We start from the raw sequence: 19,944 nt of genomic DNA, 5'->3' as shown, positions 1-19,944 counted from the left end.
ATTTAGATTTTATTAGAGGCTCTCAGCCCTCGAAGCGGACGTAAACGTTCTGCTACATAGAAGCTCGATTCAGCTGGACTTCAAAAGAACGATTCGTTGATTCACTGTAGACAGTGAAGCTTTCCTGCACCAGCGCTCAGCTCACACGTTCAGTGGATGCCTGCGGAGACGCTCATAAAATCAAACTGCAAAAATCTTCCGTTTTCGCTGTATAATTCAGGTAATACAGTGAGTATAAGTGTTACAAATCCCTCATCTTCTTGCCTAAATAATGCTGTGGCAACACTTCAACCTAACACTACCCTTAACTCATTAAATTCACAGTGAACTTACTGTTTACTAATTACATTATAATCAATGCAAACTGAGTTATTCTTGAGTCATAGGAGTATAAAATGTCTCTCGCCAGTGGGTCCTAGGCATTTAGTCTCACCAACCAAAATGATTTAATCTGCTTTTTTCCTTTTTATAATGAAAGCTAAACATTTTGGAAAAATTACTGTCCCCACAATCAGAATGTTACTGTTTCCATCATCTGGAGGACATTTGGTCTCACAAAGAACTATGACAGAAAAATTATATAAATTACACAGCAATTTTCCAATACAAATGATGCTCGGATTCTATTTTAACCAGCAGTTATTGGTTAATGACACTCCTTGTTTTGTAGTTTTATTTTACTCAAGCAAAATCTTGAAATGCACATAAAACTGTATGTGCAGTCATATTAACATGATGGTTATAACCCTCTTCACATTGTTGTCTTTTGTGAGATATTTCCATAGGCGTCTGTAGCTAACTTAACACTAACCTTAACCCCACTAACCAAAATAACTGTGTTTATTAGATCATTTATTAAATGGAAAGAAATAGCTTTTAGAAGTGTTGTAAGTGTTTAAAAAAGGCTTCAAAGCAGTCACATCATAATTTATCGCCCTATTAACAGAACTGGCATAGATCCATTTCTGGATGCCTCATTTATTGTTCAACAACTTAAACGTGGATCAAACATTACTGAATACTGAATACTATTATTGTTATTGAGCATCATGTACGTAATTGTCCCAGTCTGTCTATACGTCCACAGCTGTTTGGAATACAAAAGCAAGTGTTCGTAAAAATTTTAAAGTAACTTTTATTTCACACTAGGGTTTTACAACTATAAGAGTGACATGGGACACTATTACTGTTAAGTACTTACGGCAAGTAGCCCTATTTTTCATTGTACAACTAGAAGCAAACTCTATTCCTGTCCGTCTACTCACTTCAACAGAGTCAGTTTAAAACACAGAGACCCTGCAAACAACGACTCTCAATCAGTGATACGACTACATTAAAATACCCTGAGAAAGACATTTCAAATGTGTAATTTCATAAAAAAATAACTGTCATTCTTTCTTTACCTTTATAGGAACCACTGTGTTAAAAAAGCTGCAAATAAAATTATTCACAATACACTCAAATAATAGAGGACATTGTAAGACATGTACAATTGTACACACACAAGGCTAGGCAAAACATCAGCTCCTTTGTCCCTGTAAAAACAATAAAAAACAAAGACTGATACCAGTCACCAAAGTGTACAGTATTGGACAACTTAATGCCACTGTTAGTTCCGCCCACTAAGGACATTATCAGCATTATAAGCACAAAACGGCCACTTATAGGCCGCACATAAAGATAACTGCATTTATAGACTTGTGCCAAGTTCTGGACTGAGCCTGAGGAGGGCTGCTCCCTGCCATTTAAGGCTGCCTGAGCAAAAGACTGAGGACTGATAAGGGGAACTAAGAGAATCATAAAAAAAAGACGATAAGTGGGGTCCAGGGGGTTGTGTCACAGAGCTGGATTTCTGTTTAATGAACTAACTGTGGGTTCAATTTGACATGATATATAGAGTTGATCAAAACTACCTCAAATTGGTGGCTACATGATAAATGAAAGCAGTTTTGTTTTACATTGCAGGTCCAACAGATTCAAGTCCATTCACTTCATGTATTCCAACAGATTAATTCATATTTGTTTAGGATCTGAAAAAGTAGTTTGTGGTAGGTAGGTATGTGTATATATGAGAAAAATCAAATAATTCTAACATGGCACTTTAACTTAGTTTTTTAAGTGCAGAGTAGTCTTTGGATGAGAACCTAAAATGGGATGCATCAAAAACTAAGCACAAAAAACAGGCCAACAAACAAGAGTTAAGCAAGTAATAAATCGACCACTATAACCATTTAAAATGCCATAACCAAATGCACACAGACAGTTTTCTTGTAGCAGAGCATTTTTTAAAGCAAGCATCTTCTCCAAGGCGCTACAAAGGGTAAATGGTAAGACAGTGAGTTGACTGCAAAACGTGTAAACAGTCCTAGCTCCTGACCAGAAGTGGATATTTAATGGTAACCACTTAGGCCGAGCCCCTGGATCCAGAACTAGAGACAAAGCCATAAAAGTCCTAGTTCAGTTTCTCCTGAAATATATAAAGGTTATTAACGGTTGCCATTGCGATTATGCCATCCTGAGGGTGCCAGCTAGTATGGAGAATCTTCCTGCTGAAGTCCAGGCACTCCACCCCGATCTCGTCCTCCTTGCGCCTGCTCCCTGCACACACCCTCCACGGCCGCAGCGGGCAGCGGGGCGAGCTGCTCTCCCACGAGGCCTCCAGGGTCACTCCAGGCTGGCCGTCACGACCAAACATGCGGAAGAAGTTGTTATAGGAGCCCGTCATGACCTCACTGGGGAAGAGATAGAGAGAACAGGATAAGAAACCCAAATGAAAATGTGTTTTTCAATGAATCATTGAAAGGAAATTCCAATGTTTTTGTCTCCATAATTTGAGCTTTACAATATAAACATCAGTCAGAGTGGTTTGATGTGAAATGTGCCATTGTAGAGAAACTTGCAGAGTCAGAATGGTTCACAGTAGTGGTGAAAGGAAGCAGACATCCCAAGAGTTTAACATCTCTAAAAGTTACCTGACAAAAAGTTATTAAATGAAACAAATTGAGTGATGCCTAAGACATTGCTTTACACTAGTTCTGAGAAAAGGTTTTGGGCTTTTTTTAATACATGCAGGGATTTGTAATTTGCAGGGATTTGAAATTTTACTATTTTTAACCATTTACCATTATAATACCATTATCAACATTTCATATAAAAATTCAGTAGACATGTAGGTTCACTGGTCATTTTAGATAGTAAACAAAATTGCAGTACAACAATATAATTTTAATTACACTATATAACACATCTTTCTACATATTTTCCTGCTCAGTTGCTCTCATTCGATCTAAGATAAAATTGCGGTATGTCCAAAATGGTAAGCAAATAATACTGTACACCACCCACTGACAAGTCTGCTATAACACAGACCACAAAAAGGCAATAAACCCACAAAAGGAATAAAATAAAACATTAATGACATGTTTACTCTGGCAATGATGTTATTCCTTGTTATAATTTCATAACTCTGCTTAAGTCAAGTTATGGTCTCTTCTCTGCCATAAAAAAAACAAGTACATCCATTAAAATTAACTTGGGATGATGAGCTTTTGCTGCATTAACAGAAAACAATCCAAGCTGAGAATGGTAGCTCAGCTCTATATGACAGGCTCATATCAGGCAATATTGAATGAAAGGTCTAAATGGCTTGCTCAGCTAGAAAATTTGCTTCATTCCTGTTAGTTCATTTTGAAGAGTAGGCTAGAACAACATTCCACCTGAAGGACCATTATCAAGCCATGTTATAGAGCAAGGCAGGTGTAATGAGCACTATTAGATATACTGCTTTCACAGTCATGCTCCACTATGGGTCAGAAAGGATTCACTTAGTACTTCATGCTTGGTATTTAGACAGGTAGTTAAAAGGGTAGCCTGAGTTTAAGAAGGGCAAGTTACACTGAAGACTAGCATAAAAGACAAACTCAGTTCATATTAATCCACTGTCATATTTTTTTGTCTTATGGTTTGACAGTTAACGGGGACTGGCAATGCAAAATTATATATATATATAACATCTATTTTTACTTTGTTCCACTTCAGGAGATGGACACAACAGTCACAACCATGGTGTGTCACATTTGCCAATAGGCCTGCAAGACTGTGTATGTGGTAGCGCACATATGTTTCTCTGATTGCAGAAGGGAAATTACTCTGTCTGTGAGAGATAAAGGCTCTTTTTTTGATAGCGAGGCTCTGCATATGCTATGACGTGTAGCTGGTGGCACTCCTCTGGATTTCACCACAGTATCTCAGCACATTTTATAAACGAACTGTATGTTCTTGTATTTTTAATGCATGTGTTCCATAGTGTTGCACTGTGTGTACTGTCTTAGTAAATTTCAAATTATAATATTAGTTGACAACCTGTGTTTGACAAGTTAAACTTCCCTGATCCACCTACAAGGGAAACTGAGCAGTGCTAACTGGGGCAGTAGGGTGGTAAAGTCCCAACCAGCAATCTTAAAAATAAAGGTGCCAGAAATTACTCTTTACCATAGAAGAACCATTTTTTGTTCCCTAAAGAACCTTTCCATGGATGGCTCTTTAGAGAACCATTTTTGTAAATGAGATGTGCAAATGTGCAGAACCTTTCAAAGGTTTAAACAATCTCCACATAATATAAAGGCACCTAGGAAGAACCATTAAAAGGGCAAAGAATATTTACATTCTGCAAAGGTTTTTCATTTTTGACACTCATAAATGTCTTTCAAACAATGGTCTTCCTGGAAATCAAAAAAAAGTTTCTTATATGGCATTTGTTCGCAAGCCAGGTCTCAGGGTGCCCCAGACGGTCAACATTTTTCCTTCATTCCTATGTGTTGCGAGTTGGGCTGGAGAAAAAAAAGTCGACCCACCCGGGGTGGACTGAGATGGGAACCACTGTTCTATAGCATGGCTGAAAATACTCTTTGGGGCACCTATATTTTGATCAAAAGTGAGGATTTCCCAAAGTTCTGGGATCTGAATCTGCATTTAATAAAGCATGGAACATGGCATCTTTCATCCTTTATAATATACTCACTATGAACATATAGCACGTAAATGAGATTTTCTATAATGTGTTAGCATCAAGCTTACAAGGGTGGGTTTTTTCAGAACTACATGTCTCGAGTTCAGTAAATAAAACAATAATTTAACAAGTAAGCACATATTCCTTGACTTCTCTAAAAAAACTGTAATGAATGACACTTCTGTTCCCCAGCCGAATGTTTCCACCATAATCCTAAAATGCAGTCGTGACATAACAAAATAACGAGGATATAACCTCTTTTGGCATGTTTCAGTGCTCTGTCACTCTGATCTGAGCTTGCTTAGTTCTTGATTTGTAATAACAGAATATCAGAAATGTCAGATTACACCACAGAATGGGAGCCAATTTCCAATTCAGTGTCTTTCCTGTACATTGTGTCTCACCTGTCATCGTGGCCCCAGCAGCATTCAAATTTATCAAAGATGCAGTCATTCTCATAGAGAGAACACAGCTTACTCCTGAGGTACTCATGGACCTAGGAATATTAAAAATATCACCATCAAAATCTAGTCACATGAATTGATTGTAGCCTGCTCATAATGTGATGCTTTTTGGTCTTAAAGTATTTATATCCTTTAATAAACTAAAAACTGGCATGTTATCACAGATATAAATGGTGTACAGAAAAATAAACTAACCTATACATATAAAAAACTGCCTTAAACATTGTGAAAGCATCACAAAATTGCTCAAGTAACAAGGGGACAACAGAAAACATCTTGACTTCTAAGACACAGCACCCTAGCACCCCCTTGTGGTGATAAAATTACATCAGACAATGGTCTCCTTCACATTTAGGCATCATCCACACCGTAACTCTCAACATGCATTTTCATTTAACTTTGCTTTACTTTACTCAATAGCAATCTGTATATGCAAATGTTAAATTACTAATGGACGTCACCAATAATCTTGTTGGTAAATCAAGTTTTGCTAAAAAAAAAAAAAAAGGCTTAGAACCTCTTACCAACCCTCCTCCTGGAGATCTGCTTTCCTGCAGAATTTAGTTCCAACCTGTATCTAACATCCTGACCCCCCAAGTTACAAAACACTAATGAATCTGATCCCACCAAACAATGACTTGTGAAGAAGTTAATTAGCTGGAGCAGGTGTGGAAGATTCTGCAGGAAGGTAGATTAATACACCCAGCTGCAGCTACTATTTCCTGATTTATTATTATGCCGCTCTAAAACAACTGCAGCACTGACACCAGCATCTTTAGCAACTGCTTTTCTGTAGTTTCTTTGATTTGCATGCCTTCTAATTGAGTAGGCATGGAGTTATCAAATAAACCAGCTCTTAAGCTCATCAGAACATGCTGTTTAGTCCATTTCAATTCAAAGAGGCTTGCTGCTGGTTTAATGCTGGGCTAAATTTATAAAACAAAAAATTTAAATCGTGCCAGGCTTTTTCTAACCTTGTTAGACTCAGACAGCATTAAGACTTGGAAACCTTTCAGTAAACCTTTATACTCAACCCAAAACTAGACAGTCATGCTGACACACCTGATAAGTCTCCACAGGTTGGCTCTCCATGTTGAGGTCCCAGATCTTGATCGTTAGGTAGTCACGGGTCATCATGTAGCGGCCACTGTGGCTGAACTTGACGTCCGAGACAGAGGAGATGATTTCAGAAAAGAAAGAGCGGGCACTGGGGTCCTCGGGCTCCTCAAACACTGGGGACAGAGAGTACATGCTGCTAAATGACGTATTACACTATTTGAACAATAGCAAAAGGCTCGATTCACTTTTGCAACCTACAGAGATCCAACAAAATCTCAAGATACACTGCTATCTTGTGCAGTTATTATCTCGAGAAAATAGTTTAATCACTTCCCTACTAGGGCTACAATTAGCAAGTTCGTTGATAATTCAGTAATCTATGGATGATGGCAGCCCTGAGCACATGGAAGCATTTCATATTCTCTGCATCTTAATGTGACCAGGAAGCAAAAGGCAAAGAAAAAAGAAAAAAAACCAATCACATTTAAAAGTCACTCAGAAATCAAAATAGACTTATTAGTTAATTCTCCTGTTTTCCTAAACTACTGTATCATTAAAAAAACATTTTGTTCCTTTATTCTTTCAAAAATAATATTAACCAATAAAAAAAATGTTTCATCTCCAAATTCAACCACCCCCACCTATCATCAAGTGAAAACGCTCAGCTAGCTCAGAGACCCTCCATGAAGTAGTGGTTTTCTCAAAAATACGGTACATAGGAAAAATTCATTTTGTTTTCTGATTCATGTTGACTTTAAATAATTACTTAATTCTTATGTGGTTTCTGACACAGTATTACATTACTAACATATATAAAATGTATAAAAGTGTATAAGACTTTTTTTTTTTTTAGCTATGCAGCATACTTTTGTCCATTTTAGCAGTATGTCATACAGTATAAGAAAACACATAAGCAAGTCTATGACTAATGACTAAACAACTCAATGTGTTTTGAAATAAAGTTTGTGACGATTTAGACATGCAGTTTGCAGAATGTTAATGGACAAGGTACAAGCTCCCATTATCCCATTACTTGTTAGCTACATTAGCCTTGTAGCTCCAAAGCAAATTTTAGACATCAAACAGGTCTTGGCTGGTCAATTATATTTGGGATAAGGGGAGAATAGAGCTAATTTGATTTTTTTGCCAAACTATTGCTTTAAGACTGAGAGACAGAACTAGCCTGTTAAAAGACTGGGCTTTCGGCTCTGTGCCCAAGTATAAAGTGTCTCTTACATTTTGAGTGTCTATCACACAACGCAGCTGCTCTCATGTCACACAGGCGCACAGAGCCCTTGCTGCTGCCGTAGACAAAGGTGTTACACTGTAGAGGGTGAAACTCGGAGGCTGTGATCACTTCAGTCAGTTCTTCCATGTTAGCTGGCTTGATGTCCACAATGTCTGAGAGAAACCAGTGGTTAAAGGGCTGAATACAGAAAGAGAAATGGATGGCAGCACCTTCTGCTAGCTGGTCAAGTATGGGTCAGTTTTAGTTTGTGCTAATCTGCATGTGCCCCTGAACAAAGTTAAGATCCTACACACAAACACACACAAAGGAAGGATACTGAAGCTACGGTCTGTAAAGTCAAGATGCCACAGGTTGATTCGTAGGTCATCTGCAGACAGGTAGGTCTCGTTATCACTGTTAACTGAAATAGAGTTGATGTGATAGGTGTGTGCATTGGCATAGACCCGCCGAGGACTGGCCTCCACCATCAGATCCATGGGCTGGAACACTGGAACCTGTGTAAGACAAACTGCATCACACATGCACATTTACATTCAAAACTTTACTTTATACTATCTAAAGATACATAAGTAGCTCATTCAAACACTGTTGATATAAATACTGATACCTTAAATTTGATACTGATTCCTGATACTTTTTCTTATATTTTTTCATATACATGTCCAGAATCTAGAAATGGATTTTCTGCAGATATCATATTTTTAAAGTGCATGTAAATGCACTCACCGTTTTCTTATGTAGGATTTGTTCTTTAGTAAGAATAAAATTTATGCACACTCAAGAGCACAATTTTGCAGTTTAAGAAGATATCATTAATCTGCTGTAGACTCTTTCTTAGGACCTTTCTCAAGAACAAATTCAAGAAAAAACTTATGAGGATATCGGTGAATAAGGCCCAATGTCATCATTCTCTTGCATAGCAGTACGCGCAATACTGCCACAGAAGTGTGCCAAAAGTTTATTGCAATCATCTTGTACAGTCGGAACTAAATTTGTAAGGCTGCAGATATCACAGTTTGCAGAGGCCTTAATCTGGACAAGATCAATGAATTCACCTAAAAAAAAACAACAAAAAAAAACAAAACAGTCTATACTGTTGAGAATGACAGGAGAAAAGTAGAGTGAATATGCAACTATGCCTGTGTACACACCCGTAGTGTAGTAACAGATGTAGGATCCTTGTAGCGTCCATCCTCTTCTTTAAGGTTGTAGCCCTCTGGTCTCTTGTCTCGTTCACTGATTTTCCACAGCTTTATGGTTTTATCTGTACATTTGAGTACATAAATATTTCATTATAGTAACTGGGGGACTATAATGAAATCTGCACTATTCTATTGCTCTTCTGCATGACTAGCAGTGACTCAATTCTCAGGACAGAGCATATATTTCATTATTTGCTTTCCCCTTGAAGAACTTTGATGCATATCCAAGGTTTTAAACATTGGTCACCAAACATTCTGATGAAGATCTATCTTCCTATCAAGCTCAGTTTAAACCCCAAATTCACATCTTTCAGCTCATAAATGCCCTACATGATTGTCCGAAGCAGATGTGGGTGATTAGGGCCAGAACTAAACTGTCTAGTGAGGTAGATCTCCAACTGGTTTGGTGACCCTTGGTTTTAAATCAAAACGCTGAACCAAAAGTACACCGCACAGAAGAACATGGATCAAGTCTGCAGTGTCAGAACAATTTTAGCCATGTACACACCATTTGTTGACAGCAGAAAGTGAGCAGCATTTTTCTGAGGGAGCCAGCGGATCTTGTTAATCTTCTCCTCAATTTCCAGACTCTTCAGATAATCAAACTCTGGTTCATGACTCTGGAAGGTGCTGTAGACGTTGTACTCTCCTCGAGACTGTGGCAAGGTTTTACTCTGAAGAAAACGACAGGAGAGCCACAGATATCAAACCACTCATCAACCACATAGCTCGCACAATCACTACCCAATCAGTAGTGGTGGGAAAGTAATAGCTCCCCCCCCACACACGTTCAGTGGTTGATGTAGAGGTTTTGGGCTAATTTTCTACATACAACATCAGACTTGAGTTAGCTTGAGGACCCCTTCCGCGAGCAGATGAATCTGATGATTGTGAGGGCGCTGAAAGAGCATTCAAAGAGAACTCAGAAGATACGTGTATTATCTACTATTGTCATTATGTCTTCATTTGTATAACATGGATTTTGCACTGGAGACCTAAACATCAAACAGGACTTTCTTTAAGCCTGGGTGTGTGACGTTAATACATAAAGAAAGTATGATATGTTCCAAAAAACTCTGACTTGCAATCATTATTTCAGGTTTTACATGGTGACTCGCAGCAGTGCATGGATACCATATTTCAGTGTGCTTTTTTCTCTAACTTTTTTAGCTCGAACCTGTATCCAATATGCCACTCCTCCCATTACCTAACACTAATGCATCTGAGCCAGCAAAACAAGAACCTCTGAAGAAGTTAATTAGCAGGTGGGGCAGATTGTGGTTGGAACTAGACTTCACACCAAGGCAGATCTCCAGGATCACGGATGGTGAGCACTGATGTAGAGCTAGTGATAGCACTTCAAGCAGGAGGACTGGCAGGTTGTCTCTTCAGCAAAACACTTAACGTGGATGCAGCTGTTCCGCAGCAATGCGAGTTTAGGTTAGGTTTGGGTTTCAAATTTGGCCGTACCATTTGGGCCTGGTAAGGTCAGGTCTCTAAGTCGTGGATACATGCCAAGTTCAGGCTTTAATTAATGCTTGTGCAGACCTCTAACTGACTGATGCACTTTTTGCTACTGTATAATGCCCATGACACAGCGCCGTAACAAAAGCATTTTTTTTCCTACATATGATAAAGTCACTAGGTGTTGATATAAATTATACCTCTTACCTCTTGTTCTTGTTGAAAGATGACTATTCGGCCACCTCGATCTCCAGTAGCCAAAAGCTCTCCTGAATGATTGAACTCCACCGCAGAGATAATGTCAGCTGTTAACACATACATGCAAGTTCACACTGTATTATTACCAAGGAGGGGAGAATATGGTCTAAATGAGTGTGCACAAAATGTACAGTACTATGTATGAATTGGAAACCACTGAAAGGAAAAGAGCACCATGTACAGTCTTTCTTTTAAAGAAAAAAGACATCTGCAAATACTGCCATCTAGTCCACAACATAAAAATCCAACCACACCCCTCATCCTCCACCCTATCTAGGCAGAACAATATCCTGCTCTGTCTCTCTGTTCTGAGGCTTGAGTTTCCAGCTCCATGGTTCTGGGTAGTGCCATGATGTGCTTATCCAATGGAGAAGATATAGAAAATACGTACAATTACGTATAAAACACAGCCTCAATTCATCAAACTTTTGGCAACAAACACTGCCCTTCAAGAAGTGTAGAGACAATTTGCCTTCTTATTAATTTCTATTCTATACATTTACTACTTAATTACATTTTTTTTTTATTGGATTGTATTGCACTTTGGGCAACATCTCTTGTTTTAATTGTTCTCTATAAATAAATATGACTAAGAAGTCATTCAGCTTTGTGTTCATCAAACTCTCTTTTATGGTCTGAAGAGTAGGTTTTACCTAAATTATAACAGAACAGTTTCCTTTTCCAAACTATTGTTAAAGACACATATTAAAAACTCTTCTGAACAAAGTTGGTTAAACAACTGAAAGGTCTGATGCAATTTCAGCTCAAGGGGACAAAATGTGTTGGAAATGGCACTATACCCAAGGTAGTACTTTTGTCAGTTGATGCTTCAGTGTTGCAGATTTTACAAAAAAAAACAAAAAAAAAAACATATGTTCAATTTAATATATTAAACTATATCAGAGAAAATATGCTCATTTATCAAAAACATCTTGAAAATCTAGGTATCCCTAAACTGGCAACAAGCAGTGTGTTTAATGCTTTATGTCTGCTAATCACACAACAGATAAATAACCTGGCATAATATATCTGAGGTGCACCAACTTTACAACTGTTCCAAATCCAAAGAGGATTCAAACATAATACTGCATAGGAGGTCTGTGTACTTTGCAAATGTATGCAAAGTGTGTGGTCATGAGGTTTCAGAGCATACTTGGCTCTTGTTGTTCTGCAATGTGTACATATCCTCTTAAAATAAACAGAAGGTTCTGCAGATCCATGTGTGTCACTCACTCGAGGACCCAGCAATGAGATAAAATGCTGAATACAACACTATTTCTCTTACCTTCTGTTACATCGTCATCAATGGCTCCTTTAACCTGAGAGAGACACCACTGTTTGATCTCGCTGCCCCCATCTCCTGGAAATCAAAAGAAGATTAAGACTGCAAGTCTAACATGAGGACCATATTTTTTAGCTTAGCAATTCACCAAGTCACAAGTGTTGATTATTATGGATGTGTATCTGTGTAGCCACTAACCTTCATTTGAAGTCTAGATCAGTGGTCACAACTCTTTTACTCAAGATCTACCTACCTGCAGAGCTTTGCTAAAACTGTAATCTAGATCTGAGGCAACTAATAAATCTGTTCAGAAGATCCCTGATCAACTGAATCAGCAGCATGAGAGCTTGGTCAGAACTGAACTTTCAGATCCAGGAGGTGCTGGTGACCATGGAGACCAAAGTTCTAAGTAATGGTTTTGGGAAGTGATGCTCTTAAGCCAGGCATACACTGTGAGATTTTAGAAATCTTGTTCTTTGGTGACAGCTCACACTATATGTTTGTATCGCCTCTCGCGTGTGGCCAAAGCCTGCGATTTATGTGCACACGCTGTACGAAAACACTCGACCCGACTGACATGAGGCGATATGGGTGCTCACACTGCATGTGCAATGCAGCCCCTACAGTCAGCTCTCTCTACAATAAAGCTGTTTTATGTAAAACAACACACTGCGCCTCCGATGTCCTAATAACTAATCACTGGCTGAATCTCAAAAGGCTCCCTGCTCCCTATATAGTGCACCACATAGTTGCTCCTGCACCCATAAAGTGCATCGCATGTCTAATAAATAGCCTTCTGAGGTTCAGCCATGTGTGCACAGTTCCATACTGGACAAACAGTGCACTATTTTGGTGCAGAAGCCAGATTCAGCCATTGACAAACTGCTACACCAGCTTTGCTAAGTTGTGCCACACTGTACACTGAAGCTGAGGACCAGGTGGTCTACAGACTCTACAGCTCTATGAAGACAACACTATTTATTTATACATCGCAATTCAACTCAGTCGAATGGAATAAAGTCGGCATACACGGACGGTGGTGCTGCAAGTGTGGACTTTTTTGCGTCCGTGTAGGAGCGGTGGTTGTGATTGTGCGTGGTTTTGGGTGTGACTTTGAGAAATCGGTTTGTGAGGCTGCTCACACTGTGAGACAAGCACCAAAATTTCTGACATGTCAGAAATCTATCCGATCGTGCGACTACTCAATCGGAGCTCGTTTGGGCAGTTAATCGTGCATCGTTTCCTCTCTCACACTGCATGGCAAACGACGGCCGATAAAGCTGAAATTCTGCCCGATCGTGAAATTCAGTCGGTTCCAACCAAATTGGGCTTAAATCCAGGTCTTGCACGTGACCTGACATCACAGAGGCTAATGGTGACAGCATTTTCAGTTTCACTCCTGGACATTGCATTCTTAAGTCTGTGCACAAAATAGACCACTTCATGAGTATTATATGCAGATTTATGGAGATGGAAAAATATCTTCTACTATGTTTAGCCTATTTTTCACATTATTCAACAGTTGTTGAGAATCTGCCCTAAAAAATGAAACCTGTCTCTCTTCCACATAAACATTCCAATGGTACTGATAAAAAAGGTGTGAAAATTCTCATTTTAAAGGTTTAATTCTCAGCTGTTCATGTCATCAATAGTACACAGGAATAAGATACCTGTAATCAGTATTACTGTATGCAGAACCAAGAGAAGGGCAAGTAATTTTGACTGGAATGAGCTGAGTCCTGTGCATGATGATGCAGAGAATATGAGTTTCGAAACACAAGTTCGAATTAAAACCTTCAAGATTGTTTTTTGCTTGTTTCTACCATCACTAATGTTGGGCTTCCAAACATTTGAAATGCATTCACAACAAACAGCATTTTTGTAATCATCTCTTGTTGTGTTGTAGGCCTATTCTTATTTTGCCTGTTGCAATTTTGTGACATGACAGATTTATAGTAATAGTGCATGACCTCCTTTGTGGTAAGTAAGAAACATACATTTTGCTGAACTGTGTGAACATGACTAGTTACACTTACTCAGTTACATGTAGTCAAGTCAAATTTTCAATGCATATTTTCTGTATCTGTGTTTTCAAGATACATCTGCTTATATATGAAATGTCCTTTTTTACATGTTATATTTTAGTCATTTTTTGTGGTTAATCAAATGATGTTGAAGACAGCAAATGTAATGCATTGTAACTGGTCATACTTCAGACTTTTGAAGTTAATTTCATTTTTCATTTTTGCCACAAAAAGAAAAAAAACTAAGAAAAATAAGCAAAAAAGAAGAGACAAAGACAAGCACCTAACAAACAAACTTCAGTTCCTGTGCTGATAGACGGTGGATATACTAAGAAGTTCCACTGCAGTTCTGAAATTTACTTAGCATTTCAGTATTTTTTAGATGGTATTTTTGTACTTCTTTGCAAGCCGTTTATGTGCTTTTTACAAAGCAACGATAGTTTTACTTGACTGAGGTTGTAGGCTACTCTACCTCTCCTGACAGTCTGCTGATAAAAGACACAGATAGTGCTGAAAGTCAATTCAGTGCTCTTGCAAGAACCACTGCAACACACTGATAATCAAAATCAGTAAAACGTAATAAAAAGTCTTCGAGTACAGTCTAATAACGACACGGTATTGCGCAATACAGGGAAGAATAACAACGCTTCTCTATAGCGAGCTAAGACACATTGAAACGTGCGGAATCAAAAATTACAATGTGTCCAAAATCATGACGGAAGCTGCATATGTCTCAGAAGAAATTACTATGAATAGATGGCCGTCTAATAACGTGTTCTCCCCTAATCAGTCCGAATACTTTAAATGTGCACTGTGTAAAAAGACGAGTGACCCGGCTCCTTTAGCCGTAGTGCAGACTGAGGTTTTGTCACCAAGACTCAATGCGCAGATACTGAAAGGCTGTAATGTCACTTGTGAGAAAACTACCTCAGCATTCTAGTTGGCTGAATTTCATCTCTTATCATGTACACAGTAAAGGCTACTTCCTCGTATCCGGTAAAGCAGGCTTTAGTCTGCCTGTCGTACCTTCCATGACAGGAACGGATGTTCCCCGAGCCGAGCCCGGGCCCTCTCGAGTTTGGAAAGATGACGGTCTTCCTCTGCAGAATGACTGGTCGTTGCACGTCCAGAAAGACTAATAAGCAAGAAAGTGGACTCTAAATACGACAGTGAACAACTAAAGACTTCGTTAATAATCTCTTCTCTACACAAGAGAAGCCGTAAACCATCTCTACTCAGGCGAAAAGTAGACACAGCAGCGGCAGCAGCAGCAGTACGGACTTCCAGTCACGTCGAATGTAGATTTCAAAGTAAAAGTCCTTTTGTGCAGTGAGAGGGAGATGGCTTAAAGGGAACCTTACTGTTAAGGCGTGGATGGCTTAAAACAGCGTCTATGTCCAGTACTGTTAAATTGTGGCGTATAAACCAAATGGAAATGTCTCGTTTACTATTTTAAAATAATTCTAAAATTTATTTTAAAAGTATTCTTGGAGGAGAAAAATAGTGAATTTCTAGTGAATATTTTAATTGCATTACTGTAAACATAAGTGTCGATGTACTCTCTGAAAAGTGCGAAAAACGAGAACATCCAAAGACGCTCTGTGTGCCCTGTGTATCCGCAAACTGACTGACATATTAGCAGAGCCGGTTTAAGTTCTCTGCAAATTAGATCAAAAAGTAGGCTGCCATTGTCGCACTGTGATGATGTCATGTTTTTGCGAAAGTCTGAATGATATCTTTGAGTTAAACTAGATAAGTTATATGGTTTACCGTTCCTCACACAACGTAGAAGAAAGAGAGAGAGATGCTGCAACAAAAATGGCAACCTACTAGCAGAGGGATTTTATCTATTTTTAATAATTAACAGTACTTTGCTTGCTTTCTACAATATTTTAATAGTATTGGACATGTACACCATATAGAGACTTACATGACTTAACAGTCAGGGTTCCCTTTAAAATCTCATTTGAAAGACAAAATAAAAGAATAAATAAAAGTCCCTCTTTTTATTTTAAAGAATTTATACTGATTTGATACCAATATTTTTATACTGATATATTTAGTCTTACATTTTCCTGCCACCTCTGTCTCCAGTAGCCAAGAACTCTCTTGAATGGTTAAACTCCAGCACACTGTATATTGTATTAGTAGCAGACCGGGTAGCAAGTCAAAACCAAAATGTTAGTAATCATACTTACTATAAATAACAGCTTATTTACAATACAGTGAATTCAGTACTTGACATGTACAGTCAGCTCCATAATAACTGACACCAGTGATAAAAATGAAAAAAAAAGTTAGGGGTGGTTAATATGATAATATATTTGTTGTTATCGTGATAAATTATGTCACATTATGTCACAATACACATTTCTGAGCATCTTGTGGATATTAAACAGCACTGACCAAGCTTATGTTTTATTACACTGGCAGCATAATTGGTCTTGCTTAATTGGATGTAGTGCAGCACAGTGTGTAAAACAATGAAGTACATCACTATAATGACTGTATTTTTGATAGTATAAATGGAGCACTATTGTTTTTTTTTTTTGGTCTGTTGCAACTTATCAAACCTAGAAAAAACTAAATATTGTGATGCATATTTGTGTATCATAAAAATGTCCTGATGTATTGTGATTTTCTACCTTTTCTGTTCCCTATACCCACCCTTAAAAAAGAAAATATGAGAAAATGTAACTTAATTTAAATAAATTTACTCAATAAATCCCTTTAAAACCAATGAGTACAACTATTGGTTTTATTGGAACCCCTGCATTTAGTACTTTGTGCTGTATTGTTTTTCCAACATGACAGCAATGAGTTTTCTCCTACAATGCTTGATGATTGGAGAATACAGAGCAATAAAGATCTGCTGGAAGATGGCCCAGTTTTGGCTTTTTGGCAGAGACCAGATATTCATATAAAATCTCCTTACACTCCTGAGTCCACAATGTCACGTATCCTAACATCTCAGGGCCTTTGGAGGAAACACAAAACAACCTCCGGATCCTCCACTACCACTACTACATACTTAACAATGAGGATGACATTATTTTCTGTATTGCCGTCCTTCTTTTTATGCTAAAATCCACCTTGAGTGTTTGTTGCCAAAATGTTGTTTGCTTAGGCTAAATTCCTGTGAGATTGAGCTAATGACCACAAAGGCCCATCTTGCCCATCTTTATCAAGGGTGGCAATAATTACAGAACTGACTGTATATAGAATACAAATCCAGTTCCAAAAAAGTTGGGTGAAATAAAAAAAGTGAGCAGTGTTTAGTAAACTCTATGAAATTGAAAATAGTACAAAAACACAAATTTTTATGTTTTGCCTTATGAACTTCATTGTTTCTTTTAAATATTTGCTCATTCCAAATTTTATGCTTGTAACACGTTCCAAAAAAGTTGGGACAGCAGCATGTTTACTGCTGTGTTACATCACCTTTCCTTTTAACAGCACATAATAATCGTTTGGGGACTGAAGACACCAACTGATCCAGTTCTGAAAGTAGAATATCTTTTGCCATTCTTCTGTAATACAAGTCTTCAGCTGTGCAACCCTACAGGACCTTTGTTGTTATATTTTGCATACATTTTTGGTGGGAGACAGTTCTGGACTGCAGACAGGCCAGTCTAGCACTCGCGCTGTCTGATGACGCAGCCATGTTGCTGTACTGTGCAGAATGTTCCTTGGTGTTGTCTTTTTGAAATAACCATGTCTAAAAGGTACCATATGTTGCTCCAAAATGTGTTCAGCATTAATGGTGCTTTTGCAGGTGTGCAATATACCTCCCCAGTCTATGATAGACTCTGGCTTTTGAACTTTACACTGGTAACAGTCTATTTATTTAGAATGCTTCTTGAACATTTCTCAACATTCCTAGTCTTAAATTGCACCTGTCTCAACTTTTTTGAATCGGGTTGCAGGCATCAATTGCAGGCTACAAAAAACAAATGTCTGCACATTTTAATGCACAATTACTGTTTATTTGCTAAATTTAACATATTGAGAAAAAAATAAAACATAAAAATGTGGCATTTACAAAGGTTATGGCAAATGTATTCTGTTATTTAATATGTTAAATTTTACAAATGAATAGAAATGTGTGCTAAATTTAAAAAAAAAATCAACAAAACATGCCATGTGTGTTCAAACTTATATGACTTTATGACTGTATAACAATTATAGCTGGAACTGGTACAGATTTTAGTGTCTTATTCTAGGGGTTATACTGTCTTAACATCAGGCAGACAGCAGAAAATATTAACCTCTTAATGTTAAAATAAAAACATGCTATGACCATCATATGGATCTTGCCTTAAGGACTGTGTTATCCAAGCATGCTTAACAATTTCTTTTATCCCTCAGACAAGCTGGCAAAGCTTGCTGACTACTGCAAAGCTGACTGATATGACTCCAACATGGGATTTTGCCATTCACCGCCCTTCTTCTCTATAACGGCCTTTAACTCACCTAACAGACTGATGTCCAATCAAACGTTTCACTGTCATCCAAATGCTTGTTTTCAATTTGGCTCTTTCATACTTCACCCATTCCTCCTTTGACTGTAACTGTAATGTAGGTTTCCCTTCAAATCCTGGTTTCTCTTAAAAAAATTTTTTCTTCAGCCTTCCTGTGGAATTTTTTCTTTCCACTGTCACCCTCAGCTTGCTCATGAAGGGTTATACCTAGAATTTAGAGTAAACAGAATTCAGAGTCTTCATAAAAGGGCAAACTTAAAAAATAAAACTGGGGGATATATCGTACACAATGGGCAATACTGGCTCTCCATTGCACTGAATAGAACTTGCATGTACACGTTTGGAATGTAACGTTATTTTGGCTGAGAAAACTGAAAATAATACCTCTGAATACTGGGAATCAATAATGATCTTGGACTGAAACCAGTGACTCATGCATGCTGGCTGGTACAATTACATCTCTGTGGAGGGCTTAGATATTGAAACAAACCAATAATAATAATACAGGTGGCTATAGTGGGTCATACAATATAAAGTGACATATTAATGGAACAAGTTAGCCCTGTAAAGTCAACTCTTACTAGTTCTTTTTTGTGATGTGGACCTATGTGGTCCTACTGTCACCCAGTCACTCTCTGCAGACACCACTGGGGAATAGACACCAAATAGCCTATATAATCGCCTCATCAGAACAACACATTATAGTTCATAGTTAAAAAAAAAAAAAATTGCACATGCAATATAAGAAACAAAAAAAAGGTTTATTACCCTTTTTCTCAGCAACGTTGGCTGGATTTTATTAACCATCATCAAACTTTGCAGTCAACAGTGTCTTTGAGTCTTACAGACTGTATTTGGAATTGACGTAAAGTGGAAAATCACCAGAACATGACATGAGGACTTTTCCCTGAAAAAGAAATTGATTGCATGATTGCTCAAAAGTACATTCAATTAACCAACTAGAGAAGCTTATTGTGCTGTTTAAAACTCCTGACTATGTAAAAAAAACAGGTGAATCCAACAAAGATTCAGTGCACTTACTAAATACAGTGGCGTGTCCACAAAGACTTTCCAGGATCCTTTTACTTATCTTTTACTCTTGGAGGGACGTCTTCAATGACAGCCAAAAAAAAGAATGAAACAACAAGCTAAGCTCAGCATCTGTGAAGTCGGGTATTAGGAAGCAAAAATGGAATTAAAAGGTCTCGTGTAGGCCAAAGATCTTCAGAGTTAAAGAGGAACACCCCATTCCTCTTTTTTTTTTAATTTGTGCATAATTGAATGGTTAACAAAGTCAGTACTGAATATTTTGTAAATACTTAAAAGGGAATTACAACTTCTGCATGATTTGGTCATCAAGGTGTAAATACATACAGTGGTTTGATGTGAAATTCTCCATTCTAGAGAAACTTACAGAGTCAGAATCGTTTACAGTGGTGGTGATGGGAACCAG

General features: G+C 37.9%; 1 protein-coding gene across 1 annotated transcript; it reads right to left on the bottom strand.

Annotated features, from left to right (window-relative positions):
* Positions 1-1,117: 1,117 nt before the first annotated feature.
* ppp2r2aa (protein phosphatase 2, regulatory subunit B, alpha a) lies at positions 1,118-15,306 on the bottom strand. Its single transcript, XM_036578807.1, has 10 exons — positions 15,037-15,306; positions 11,990-12,064; positions 10,654-10,751; positions 9,491-9,656; positions 8,932-9,044; positions 8,097-8,274; positions 7,768-7,932; positions 6,535-6,704; positions 5,413-5,504; positions 1,118-2,732 (listed from the first exon to the last, which is right to left on the bottom strand). Exons 1-10 carry the CDS (start codon positions 15,041-15,043, stop codon positions 2,453-2,455), a joined length of 1,344 nt encoding a protein of 447 aa, XP_036434700.1. The 5' UTR covers positions 15,044-15,306; the 3' UTR covers positions 1,118-2,452.
* Positions 15,307-19,944: the final 4,638 nt, after the last annotated feature.

Source organism: Colossoma macropomum, unplaced genomic scaffold, assembly GCF_904425465.1.
Source record: "Colossoma macropomum unplaced genomic scaffold, Colossoma_macropomum, whole genome shotgun sequence".
Lineage (NCBI taxonomy): Eukaryota > Metazoa > Chordata > Actinopteri > Characiformes > Serrasalmidae > Colossoma > Colossoma macropomum.
This window is presented reverse-complemented; position numbering and strand designations above follow the sequence as displayed.